The sequence below is a fragment of the Dasypus novemcinctus genome, chromosome 4 (assembly GCF_030445035.2).
Source record: "Dasypus novemcinctus isolate mDasNov1 chromosome 4, mDasNov1.1.hap2, whole genome shotgun sequence".
Lineage (NCBI taxonomy): Eukaryota > Metazoa > Chordata > Mammalia > Cingulata > Dasypodidae > Dasypus > Dasypus novemcinctus.
In genome coordinates, this window is record NC_080676.1 from 163,442,597 (window position 1) to 163,455,998 (window position 13,402).

General features: G+C 53.6%; 1 protein-coding gene across 2 annotated transcripts in view; it reads right to left on the reverse strand.

Annotated features, from left to right (window-relative positions):
- C2CD2 (C2 calcium dependent domain containing 2) overlaps window positions 1-13,402 on the reverse strand; it is a 58,875-nt gene that overhangs the window by 18,811 nt on the left and 26,662 nt on the right. For both annotated transcript variants that reach the window (XM_004466300.5, XM_004466301.5), the window contains exons 4-10: window positions 11,936-12,040; window positions 7,828-7,950; window positions 7,161-7,284; window positions 4,616-4,724; window positions 2,612-2,676; window positions 1,134-1,258; window positions 185-359 (exon numbers count right to left, since the gene is read on the reverse strand). In XM_004466300.5, the coding sequence (XP_004466357.3) occupies window positions 185-359; window positions 1,134-1,258; window positions 2,612-2,676; window positions 4,616-4,724; window positions 7,161-7,284; window positions 7,828-7,950; window positions 11,936-12,040 (826 nt within the window). The remainder of the gene's footprint in view (window positions 1-184; window positions 360-1,133; window positions 1,259-2,611; window positions 2,677-4,615; window positions 4,725-7,160; window positions 7,285-7,827; window positions 7,951-11,935; window positions 12,041-13,402) is intronic.

Here is a 13,402-nt window from a genome sequence, read left to right on the forward strand (position 1 = left end):
TGCCCAAAAACAAATATTTTTTAAGCAAAACCTTGCCAGCCACCGGTCCCCCCACGCCACGGGATTTCCTTGGAAACGCCCCGCCCCGCAGGACCTCGTGCTCTGCCCGCCCGAGAGGCAGGACCTGAACACACGGCTCGGTCCCCGGAGCTCTGGGGGACGACGGCGCCCGCGGCCCCCTCACCGGCGCTCGGGGGGGACGCCCTCCCCGCGTCGAGGCGAGGCTTGGTCCTCACGCTGGTGGCCGTCGTGACCACGGTCCCACAGGGCATCACCGTCCGGGCCTTTTCGAGCTTGGCAGCGGGGACGGGGGCAGGCGCGGGGCAGGGCTTGGGCTCGCCGGCCTCCACGTAAGAGAACTGCAGGGAAGGGGCCAGCCGTTCAGAGACGGGCAAAGGCGCAGCCGCCCCTTCCCGGGAAAAGCCTGCGGCTCCTCCACTCCTCGCCACTGCTCTCCACGAGCGTGGATTTTCCCGGAATCGACCTAGAACAACGGGGCCGCGCGAGGACGGGAAGCTGAGAACCAAACCCACCCAGCAGGCCAGGGGAAGTTTCAGGGCAGACCCCTCGGCCCCGGGAGCTCTCTTCCACCGAGTCTAGAAAGGTGAGCTGTGGAACGTTTTGCAAAACCTCTACCGGCCTCATTTCTTTCTCTCCCCTTAATTTTATTAAAAAGCTTCCAACATGAACACTCCACCACCAAGGATACCTCTCCCTCCCCTGCCCCCATCTCCTGGTAACCTCTAATCCACCTGCAGGCCCTCTGTGGCTATTTCCTATGAGCAGTATGTGTCCTGCCTCACTTTACCCCGCGCGTTTCCGAAGCTGCCCCGTGCTGCAGCCTGCTTTCTTACAGCTCCGTGATGGCCCCTGTGTCCGCAGGCCACTTTGTGGGCCCGCGCATCTGGCCACGAGCACGTGGGTGGCTTTCACCTCTGGGCTACCGTGGATTATGCTGCCACGAGCAGCCAATACCCACTGCAGTCCGGGTCTTTAATTCTCTGGGGAGTTACCCAGTCCGGGTCCTATGGTAGTTCTCGAGGTAACTTTTGAGCTTCTCCCTCAACACTGGAAGAAGCGCAGGACCCGGAGCCCTAAGAGAACCCGTCGTGTCGAAGGGGTCGCCCACGTACCTCCGCAGTGACCGACCCCAGGACCGGGTGGCTGGGGGCGGACCCCCGGGTCAGCGTGAAGCTCTGAGGTCCACAGGGCTGCTTCTTAAATAAATCTAAAGGAACAGTCGTCACTGCAAGCAGACCTGGAAAGACAGGAGATGGGCAAGGAGCGCCGCTGGCGTGTCCCCGGGGTTCCGCGAGGGCCAAGGTCAAGGCGCGAGGGCCAAGGTCAAGGTGCCCACAGCCCATGCTCCCGCCCCGCGGCCTGGCTGTCAACACGCCCAATGCGCAGGATGCTGCTGAAACGCCACAGCCACGGGGGACAAGGAGAGGCTGCGGGGACGGCCCAGGCAGAGAGGCTGAGGACACCCTGGATGGGAGCGGAAAATATCTGCAATAAAGGACCCGTCTGTGTTAACCCACCAGGCGGAGATGCGGGTGCTAGAGGAGGTAAAAATACTTGAGTCACTGTCCACTCTCAGGGAGCTGATGGCTGTACTGCGGAAGTGCAAGGAGATGTCCCTATGCCCAGGAAGTCCACGGGAGGGATGTGGGACTAAAAGGCCAGGATGTCTGCAGCTTACTCTCATGCAGTTCAGAAAAAATACTGTGTATGTGTGTGGAGAGAAAGAGGCACAGAGACAGAGAGACAGAAAGCAAGGGAGTGCAAACGATAAAGGAAATTAAGTAAAATGCTGACAACACATGACTCTGGAGAGGGGGTGTAGCTCGGTGGTTTGAGCACCTGCTTCCCATATACGGTCCTGGGTTCAATTCCCAGTACCTCAAAAAAAAATAATAAGCAAGAAAATGGAAAACACAAAAGTTTTTTTAAAAAATAGATGAATCTAGGTACAGGTTAAGCAGCTGTTCTTTACACTGTTTGGATTTTTGAGAGCTGGACACTCGGAGGTCCCGCCTCCTGGATGGGGCTGGACTCCTGCCGGGGCCCCAGGCCTGTGCTTCTCTCTACACAAACAGCCGCCCCACCTGAGGCTCCCTGGGAATCTCAGTTCTTATCTCATGGGTGTCCCACCCAGTCACAGAATTCCAAAACTGCCTCCAAACCTTCGCTAATCGGGAGAAGCTGGAATTGTTTTCCCCTCCATCTGCCTAACTTTAGGAGGTAAGGAAATGATTTCATAGCTACACAAGCCAGACAACCATCCCTCCGCCCCCCAATCTGGTCTGTTCACAGGGATTTTTAAAAGCATAATAAATACTAACGATTCCCAATCGCTTCAGAGACTTTACCTCTAGTTGCACGAGTCCATTTCAAGCAGCTGTTGCTTACTTAACAAGGAAAAGCTAGATGGACACACACTTTCCCAAGCTACACAACCCCGTTCAAAACTGAAATGGGCTCTGGACCAAGAGCTCCCTCATGGCAACCCGGGGTGGTTTAGGGTCACCCCAGCTCCCCAACTTCCCAAGGTCAGGGCGGTGGACGACCCTCCCGAAGGCAGGACACTTCAGTCCAACTGCGCAGCACCCACCTTCGGAGGATCCGCCGTCCTCAGAAATCTGCAGCTCCAGTTCCCTCGACTTGGCATTCAATTCACTGCAGAAAGGAGTGAGAGCAATGAATGCTGGAAAATGCGACGTCTTATTACTCTTTTGACATAGGACTTTTCTCTGATTATAAAAGGAACATGGTCATCCCCAATATTTAAGAAACTACAGGCACATGTAACTAAGGACATAAAGATTTTCTGCAACCTCACCACCCAGAAACAGTCACAGTTAGCACCTTGGTGGACAGCCTTCCAGAGACGTCCTACAGCTCTTTGCGCCATCGTGGAAATATTCTCTGCGTGGGCTGACCGAGAGGGCAGCCACTGGCCACGCTGGCTGTCAAGCACTTAAAAGGTGGCCAGTGCAACTGAGGAAGTGCTATATACTTATTTATGAACGGAATCTGGAGTATAATATACTTCCCTTGATCGTCATAAATTTTTTTTCACTCATGAGATCATGGACGTGATTCCTTGTCAGAAACTACAGAGCAACACGACTGAACCTGGGATCTCGTACAGGTGAAGCAGGTGCTCAACCACTGAGCCACACCCACTCCAGAGCAACATGGTTTTTCACAGCTGTCTAGTATTCCAATAGCTGCTTCTATGAAATTTTATTTAACCAATCTTTCAGAAGTATAAGCAAGCTGAGATAAATATCCTTATGCATTTATATTTGCATCTATTTATATTTGCATATATTTGCATATATATTGTGTGATTATATTTCCTTAGGAAAATGGTCATTTCCAGGGAAAGGACACGGCCTCATTGAAGAGGTGCTTTTATACACAGTGCTCACCCCACAATGGTTACCCCGATTTTCACTTCCACTACCTAGCATCACCCTTTCTCTTTACCAACCTGTAAGGGGGAAAACGGTGGCTCCCTTTTGTGGAGGTTTACATTACTTTAATTCTTTCCAGAAGTTTCTGACTGTTTACAGTTTTTAATTTTGTATTTCCAGTTGGGAAATTCTATCTAGCTTTCTAAGGGATTAATCATATTTCCGTTAATGATTCAGAAACCTTTCTACATGCTTATTGTTTAAGCATCAGAAAGTAAATCGTTTCTATATTTTTGTAAACAGCCAAATATAATTTCTATTATTTTTTCTATTATCTCTTTCTACCCTATATCTTTTGTTATTTCTAATAGCCCTAGTTGATTTCTTGAGTATCCCAGATATGCAATAATATCGTCTCCTAGCAATGATCGGTTTTCCAGTATATCACTAATTTTTCTTATCAAATTGCATTAACCAGTACTTCTAGAACAAAACAGTGGGTATCCTTTTCTTGACTCTAGTGGGAATACTTCTGGTATTCACCATTTATGATGACTTTTAATATCTTATTAAAGAAGTAACCGTAAATTTTCTTTATAGTAAGAATTGCTGAATCAGGCAAGAGTGGTACGTGACACTCGATGCCTTCTGGGCATACATGGCGACCTTGCGATTCTTTTCTTATCTGACCTGATGATCTGGTGAACGTCTTTAACAGAGGTCCTGATAGTGAACCTCCTTACACTTCTGGTATGACTCACGGATCATGGGGAATTATTTTTAACATGCTCCTGGATTCTACGTGATAATATTTTACTTAGGGTTCTTACATCCCTAGTCCTGAGGGAAATCGGTCTTGACTTTTCTCCTTCCCGACTTTCTTTGTTAGATTTTGATATTGGTCCAAAGTTTCTCCGCACTCTGCTCAGGATGGCGGGTGTTTCTAAGGCCCCTGGGAGGCCCAACGACAATTCTCTCCAAAAAACAACAGAGCACGGGAACGGAGGGGAGAAAGAAATTATGGTAAGAACTGCCTGCAGAAGAAATCCATGTTTGACTTGAAGCCACCTCGGACACTTAGCACACCTTTTAACTTAAGCTGTTTCCTATAAACAGTGTGACAGAACGATCCCAGGGTTCCGCTGTGGAGTCGACACGGCTGTAGAGACCCAAGCCCGACACCCCAGGGCACTCACAAGCTGATTTCTTCTTCCCAGGTGAGGTCGGTGGAGTTTTTCGTCAGGGGGCTGGAGAACCTCTGCACAGGCTGGTCCAGCTGAGCTGTGCAGACAGGGTTGGCGATACCTACAGGCACAGAAGGGGGCACTGGCTTGGCTCTGGCCTTATTCTTAAAAAATTACCTTTAAACATTTTTACACCTAAAAGAAAGGATGAGTTAGATGACTAAATTTCCTGGCTTGCCACCTGACTGTCCTTTTTTGTTTTTGTTCTCGCGTGCCATTTACAAGCTCCCAAAGTGCAGGACTCAGTGGGGTTAAAGAACTTGTACCTGCACTGGATGCGTTATAAGTGACCCTGCTCCTTGCAGGCAGTCTTGGCTATATAGGCACAGTGGCCAGGAGAGGGACCTGCCCTTGGGGGACACACCACTGCTGTCCCCAGCTTTTGGACAGACCGTTTGCTGGCCAAAGAAAGGTCCGGCAGTAAGCCTTCAGGACTGCTCCTGATCTGGGGTGCCTCACAGAGAACCCGATCCCTACTTACAACGGCTGTGTGCTGTTAGACTTGACTCAGCTCAGTGAAAGGCCCTTATTGGTGAATTTAATCCAAATAATGGGGTATTTCTCTAATTGTTCTGTTTCAGGACAATGCCTGTGGCACAGCGTCCTAAACATACTGTGCAATCAGTAACTGCTAGAGCATTTTGATGCTTCACATTATCTTAATCTTCACGACAGCCCTTCCAGGACAGATCAGGACCCAGATGGGGGGATAAGACGGGCAGAGGCGGGTAGCAGGGCCTGGGCTCAGCAGGTACGAGCCACGACCCTCACCCACCGACCCAGGGAGCCCCACTGTCAGCTGCTCAGTACCACGGCCTCCCGAGGGCAAACTGAGAGTGATTTTACCAAAAAAAACCACTGCCCACCAACCAAACAAAACCACCACCTACAACTCGCTTTGTAAAAACCAATTGTTCAATGTGGCCCAACTACGTTTAAAACCAGGAAAAGAAACTGCAACTAAAGATGTGACCCCTAATATTCTCAGATGGTTAGAAAAAAATTCCCAGGGGAACACATGTGGTTCAAGCACCACCTCCCACATGGGAGGTCCCGGGTTCCATTTCCAGTGCTTCCTACAGAAGACGAGTAGATGCATAGAGCAGAAGCAATGAGCTGATGCAATGAGCTGACACAACAAGCAGACTCAGTGAGCAGGAAGCAGATGTGGCTCAAGTGGTCGGGCACCTGCCTGGACATGAGAGGTCCTGGGTTCAGGTCCCAGTGCCTCCTAAGGACAAGTGGACGCAACAAGCAGACACAATGAGCAGACAATGAGCTGACAACAAGCAAACAATGAGCAGACAGACTAGGGAGCCATCTGTGGGGGGTGGGGACAGAAATTCCCACTCTTACAAAAACAGAGTCATGGTGAAAAGAAGTTCTGTCTCAGCTACTACACATTTGGAACCTTGGTAAGAACTCAGAGTCACCTGAAAAAGCACGTTTGTCTTTTCTCAGGCAGCAGCTGCTCTCTCAGAGTGCCAGAGTCCCCGGAAGCCGCCCCCGCGCGGTTTCCTAAGGGAAGCAGAAGCTGCACCCTTCAGGCACGTTTAGCACAGACGGTCAGTCTCGTTATCACAGATTCCGTATTGGCAAAGCTGCTACTCGCTAAAACCTACTTGTAATCACGAAACCAATAAGCGTAGCACTTTTGCGGTCACGTGTGGACACGCGCCAAGAGAAGGAAATCCGGATCGCCCAACGTGCCGTTCCGAGCTGAGGCTGAACAAGGCGACAACCTGCCGTCTTATTTCAGTTTCACGAGGGGCCAAGGGAGGGACCTTTGGGCGGCCAACAGAGGGGCAGGTGGTTTGCATTTTGGTGCTTTTGGTTATGCTTTTGAAAAGCGCTGAAGTGCTGCCTGGTGACCATCAGCCTCATGGGAAACCATGAGCTGGAGAAGCTTCCTCCAAGCATGGGGCAGGACGCCGGAGGCCCCGAGTTCAAGGCCAGGGAACGAGACAGCGCGCTACCCCAGGTGTCTTCAATACTAGAAACGCGCATAGAACAGGGCGAGGCATCCGTGGTTGACAAAAACGCTGTGGCCGGAGGCTCGGGCGAACCCCACTGTGACGTCCCCAGGAGCAAGCATTCAGTGCTCGCAAACAGAATACCATGAGTAATAAGCACTGGATGTCTTGATGTGTCAAATAGTAAAAAAAAACAACAGGCACCCGCAAAACTAAAGAGAAGGGCAAATCTGCCATGGGGTTGCGTTCCTCACCCAGATTTCACCTATGCAAAATCAAGTTATGATTTTTTACAGTCTCTCCTTTAAATGTTTACGTTTATTTTCCAGGTGTTTGTCTTCAAAGACAGGAACCACACCTGAGACCCGGCCGAGGGGGCCTCAGGAGGAAACCAGAGGCCACGGAGAACCCGAGGGCACATCCCTTCCCATGCCCCCGGGACAGAAGCGCTTTGCCCGCACTGCAGGAGCGTCCCCCCTACAGCCCGCCCGGCCGTGAGGAGCCCCGCGGGAGGCCCCTGCTACCTGCAGCCCCCGGGTCCTGGAGCAGCGAGGCCCGGAGGTTCCTCACCAGCAGTTTCAGTTTGTGCGCCCGTGGGGGCTTGGGAGGGCAGGGTTCCTGAGAAGTGGGCGCAGGGCACTGGAGAGTCTGCAGAAGAAGGCAAAGCGAGGTCAGTGGCGGCGGAAGAGAGCAGGCGGCGGTGACTGCGGCGCGCAAGGCACCGAGGGGCCGCGGGGACAGCGCTAGGGAAAGCGGGCGGCGCGGAGGGCCCGAGCCTGGCCGCCCAGCACTGCCCGCAGGAGGTGTGCTTGGCCCAGGAGGCCGGGGCTCCTGTCCCCGGCGGGGGGGCTCGGGCCTCCCCACGCGGCCTTAGGTCGTCCCGGCCCCTCCAGGGCCCGGGCTCTGCCTGCTCCCAGCATCCTCACGACTCGGTGTCCCCTCCTGCCAAGCTGGAGGGGTAACAGCCAGGGCGCTGAGTCCACGCGGATGAGAGAAGTCCAGGCCGGGGGCACAAAGATCAGTGGGAGAGGAGCAGGCCTGGCCGGGCGCAGGCCTGCGGAGGCCTCCCCAGGCCACGGCCGCACCTGTCACCTAGCCCCCTCCACCTAGCGCAGGGAAGACACACAGACGCCCCGGGAGGGCCGCGGCGCTCTCCGGCGGGGTCAGGGCACCGCAGCTGGCCGGGCTTACCTGAACTTCCTTGACGGCCGTGGGCCGTGTGCTCAGGACCACCGACGGGGAGGCGGCGCTGACCAGGTGCCTCAGAAGGCCCCTGAGCGCGTCCGACAGCGCGCTGGTCTCCGTGGCCTGGCCCTAGGGACAGGGGAGAGCGTCACCGGCCATCTCGCCCCCGAGCACCTGTGCAAGACTGCGTGAAACGCACGGCTCTCGTCCCGGGTCCCTGAAACAAAGCGAAGGGCCACCAGCCCACACCTGGTCCCGCCGCGGCCTCCAGAAGGCTGTGCCGCCAGGCGGAGGAGTTCGCACAGCCTTGTCTGGGAGAGAGGGGACTTTCTACTGATTTTAGAAGCAATCCATGCTCATTATTTAAACTCTAGGGAAGGGAGTGTAGCTCGGTGGCTGAGCGCCCGCTTCGCACGTAAGAGGCCCCGGGTTCAATCCCCGGTACTGCCTTTTAACAAAAAAGTAAAATAAATATATTCGGTTGAAAAAAAAAAGTCCTAAAAATGAAGACACATGCCACGGAGAAATAATGAAAATATTTCTGGGCAAATCGTCTCAGTCTCCCTCCCTCCCTTCCTTTTTTTCTTTGAAACAGAACCAATACGTTAATGTAACAAGATGTTAATATCAGGCAAAAAAAAACAGTACATATCGTATGATTCCACTTATATAAAATGTAACTATAAACCGATTTATGAAGATGGAATTAGGTTAGTGGTATGTAGGGCTGGGGAAGGAGAGGGACTGAGAGGTGGCTGCTCAGGAGGTAGAGGTTTTCCTTTTGGAGTCGTGGAATTCTTCTAAAATTTTCTGTAGTCCTGAAGGCCCAACATTGTGGTTATACTAAAAGCCATTGATTGTACACTTTGGATAAACTGTATGATATGTGAAAAATTCTCAGTAAAACTGCTTTAAAAAAAAAGTATTCGAGTCAATGAAAAAGGCCAAGAAGAATGAGAATCAAAAAGTTGAATGTTATGGGGGAGAGGAGTGGGGGGAGGGGGTGGGGGGGTATATGGGAACCTCATATTTTTTTAACGTAACATTAAAAAAAAAAAGAAATTTTTAAAAAAAGGTTAAAAAATTGAATGTTATCGGGGATCACAACCTATAAATCCGCAGTGGTTAATGCCCAACAGAAATGTGGTCACAGCTCTAGCATGCTTGCAGCACCAGGACCCATCATTGCCGCACCCTGGAAACTCCCCAGATGCCATCACCAGCTAACGGGGTGGGGCACGGGGCAGCCGGCGCGGCGGGCAGGGAGGATTCTCACAAACATTACTTTGTGTGAAAGCACAAGACAGGAAAACTCGTCTCTGCTGCTGGTGGCGGGCAGAATTCCAAGATGACCCCCCCCCCAAGAGTCACATTCCTGGGGACTCCCTCGAGCGCAGGGGGCTGGGGACTTGCTTCTAGCCGGTGGAACACGACAAAGGCGATGGCCAGCGAAGGCTCCGGCACAGAACCTGGGCCTCAGCAGGCTGCAGCGGGAGGGGCTCCTGCTGCTTTGACAAGCTCGCCACGACGTGACAGGAGGGGCCGCGCAGCCAGGAGCCACGCCGAGCGGGGCTGCGGCTGACAGCTGGCCAGGGCGCGTCCTCAGTCCTGCAGCTGCGAGGAACCGAGTTTTCCCAACAACCGATGAGCCTGGGAGAGGACTCCGAGCTCCCAGGGCGGTGGGGTGACACCTTGCTCGTGACCTTGTGAGACCCTGAGCAGAAGACTTGGCTAAGGCAGGCCCAGACCCCTGACCTCTGAAACTGTGAGATGACAGATGTGGGCTGTTTTAGGCCGCTAGGTCTATGATGATTTGTTACGCGGCACAGGTGACTTATAACACACAGCTAGAGCCAGGAGAGTGGTTACCCGTGTTGGGGACGGGAAGGCAGCGGATGGAAGGGGTGTCCAGGGACCTCTGGGGAGCTGATCCTGTTGTTTCTTGATCTGGGTGCTGGGGACCCAGCAATGTTGAGTTTGTGAGAGATTCAATGAGCTCTACATTTATGTGCACTTTTCTGAATACTATATCTCAAAGGTGTTTTTTTAAAAGCAAGCAGAATCTGTTTTTTAGATTCCATTAGTGCACAGGACGATTAGGTTTTGTTTGTTCCAAGAGGCCTCCTTTAAATAGAATGACTTTTGTTTTGGGATCCTAAAAGGAGCGCCTGGTTGAACATTTGCTAGGAACGCACCGCCTGAGGCTGGCTGTGCTGGAGGCCAGGGCGTCGCCTGTGGCTTCCGGGGGAGCAGGCACCGCACAGCGGGTATTTGGGGGGCCCCAGCCACACCGGCTCCGATTGTGCCTCTGCCGTTAGATTAACACACCGAGGCTCACAAGCTCCTAAGTGGCCGGTCCAGAGGTCGAACCCTGGCACTTTAAACTGCCGAGCCGTCACCTCCCTCTGGAAGAGGGTCCTGGATCTACTTTTTTAACAATTGAGGGGACGTTCACATAACACCAGCCATCCTGAAGTGTGCCTTTCAGGGGCTTTTAGTCCGTTCACAACGCTGGGCAACCACGCTCTTAGTCTAGTTCCAGAACGTTCTCGCCATTCTCCTTACCCCTAGAAGGAAACCCTGTCTCCCCGCTCTCCCGCCTGCCACTGCTCTCCGTCCCTGCAGAGCCACCTGATCCAGGATTTCACACCCGCAAAGCCACTCGGGGGGCAGTCCTTTGTGCCAGGCTTCTTCTAAAGGCAAGGCTTCGAGGGGCTGGCACGTGGGTCCGAACCCCATTCCTTTTTACGACCAAGTAACCGTCCATGGTATGGAGGGGCCACATTTCATCGAGCCACGTACCTCAACTCCCGCAGCTTCCCTGCACCGTACGGAGGAGGAAGCCGAGGGTGAGAGACGAGCATTGCGGAGTTCGGGGGTCAGGACGCAGCCCGGCTCGGGGTCCCGGGTATGGCCTCATCCTCCTGAACCCGCACCGCTGCCACCACCAGCAGCGGGCACGGAGGGTGGGGGCCAGGTGTCCAGAGCACCTGCTGGCTGGAGGGGGGGGCAGCTCCCCGCCTCGTGAGGTGCAGCCGGACGAGCACAGCGGCCGTGGCAGTGGCCAGGGCGGGCCCGTGAGGCAGGAGGCTGGGGAGCACGGGCTGGGCTCCCCAGCAGCGCTCGCCCCCGAGTTTCAGCGTGTGAACCAGGTCCCAGTTCACATAGTCAACAACCAGGGTGAAATCCACACAGCCCAGGGGGGCCGGATACTGACGGAAGCACATGAACTTCACGTCTATGAAACTGGCAACACAACCACACACAGGAAAACTGCTTCACGTAATTTTGAACCCAGCATCTGTAACCCCACGGGGTGATATATTCTGAGGCAAAAACGCCAGGAGAGAACTCTTAACTTCGGTGGGGTTTGTTTCAGCAGTGGCGTTGGGGGCGAAATTATAAAACTGTTCTGTGCGAACATCAGGCCCGAGCCAACCCCATCGCTGTGGGAATAAGGAGAGGAAAATACGGAAAGGAGGAAGAAAAAGACGAGGCATGGAGGCCAAGGGCATGCCCGGTATGTGGCCTCGTATGAATAAGAGCCAGGTAGAAATGACAATTCTCAAGCGCGCACATTAAAAGAGTGATGGTTCAAACATCTAAAAAAAAAATCTATGCAATGAATATCAGGGCATGAAAAATTAAAATACTTGTGGACAAGTAAGTTATGAGATTCACATGCGTCAGCTATGGTTACAAGTGAAGCGGCTCTCACCCAGGGGAGCGGGATTTGCTCCCAGCCTTTAGGAACCTTGAACAGAAACCCAAGATCTGTTCAGGCAGTGGGTCTCAAACTTGGTGGCGCATGCGTGCTTTAAAAAAATTCTCAGACCTACGAAACCACAGGCCAGGGGACCCGCGCATCGGGAATTTTCACGGCTGCCCAGGTGACTCCAGGTGATGCCGGCTGGAGCCTGCATCCCATCCATCCAAAGGTGCCCCCATGCTGCGTGAGGCCGGCACACACGAGCCCAGTGCCACGACGGCCCGGGCAGGGCCCGGCTGGGGGCGAGAGAAGGTGGGTGCGAACACCCGGACACCGGCCCTGAGCCTCGTTTCCCGGTGCGGTTGTTCCAATGTGCGGAATTATCCCGAGAACTTACGGACTGACCTCCCTCAGAGCTTTGGGCTGGATCTGAATGGCCATTTCCGGAACACTGATGAAGGACCACCTAACGTGGATGTCCTCTCTCTTCTCTCTCATGTGGAGCTCCAGCTGTCGAAGAAGAAATACGTTTGGTTACTGGAGGCCTGCGGTCCTCCCCGAGCCTCACCGTGCGCGTGGCGTGCGTGTTCGGAGATTCATTTTATTTTCACTGACGATGGCGTAGCACCCCCGCAGGCAGAGACGTGCTTGCAAAATGGAAATGAGGACCCCCCAGGCTCCCTCCAACCTCCCCCTTCACCACCATGTCCCTCAGCCCCAGCAGTGCCTTCCTTGCCCCAGCTGTCCCTCCGAGAGCTAAAGGCCGGAAGTCCCTAAAACCCTGCAGCCTGTAAAATGACCAAGTAGGGAAGCGAATTGGGCTCAACCGATAGGGCATCTGCCTACCACATGGGAGGTCCGCGGTTCAAACCCCAGGCCTCCTGACCCGTGTGATGAGCTGGCCCACCAGTGCTGATGTGCACAAGGAGTGCCAGACCACGCAGGGGTGTCCCCCGCATTGGGGCGCCCCACGTGCAAGAAGTGCACCCCATAAGGAGAGCCACCCTGCATGAAAAAAGCACAGCCTGCCCAGGAGTGGCACCGCACACACGGAGAGCTGACACAGCAAGATGACACAACAAAGAGAGACAGATTCCCGGTGCCACTGACAAGAATAGAAGCGGACACAGAAGACCACACAGTGAATGGACAGAGAGAGCAGACAATGGGGGAGGAGAGGAGGGGAGAGAAATAAATAATCTAAAATGAACAAGTAGCATACTGTACAGTCCTAGGCATGGAAGCCCGTCCCCCCCAAAAAGAGAGGGTGCCGAGCACTCCAGCGTCCTCGTCCTCTGGTCTGGGCCATGGGGCCACCTCCCTAGCTGGTCTCCAACCTGATCGTGCCTCATCAGTCAAAGCAGAATAGTGGTCCCCAAAGACACCAAGCCCCAAGCCCGGAGCCACCATCTTATCTGGCAAAGGGACTTTCCAGGTGTCCTCGGGGTGTGGACCGGGTGGGTCCCATCAAACTCCTGAAAAGCGGAAGAGGGACGCTAAGAGGTGGGTCAGAGAGGGGTGGCCCGAGGACTTGCCCCCATTGCTGGATTTTAAGTCAGAGGAAGGGCCACGAGCCAAGGTGTGTGGGGGTCTCTAGAAGCCAGAACAGCCTCGGCTTACATCAGCCGGGAAATGGAGACCTCTGTCATGCAGCCACGAGGAATGCAGTTCTGCCAACAACCCAAAGGAATGAGGAAATGGACTCTCCCAGAGAAGCTTCTAGAAAGGAAGGCAGAAGGGTTTTTGATGTTGGTGTTTGATGCTGAAACCTTAAGCTGGAGCCCCAGGAAGAGAGGAACCCTGAACCCAGAGAGAAGCAAGTCCTGGAAAGAGAGGAACCCTGAACCCAGAGAGAAGCAAGACCCTGGAAGG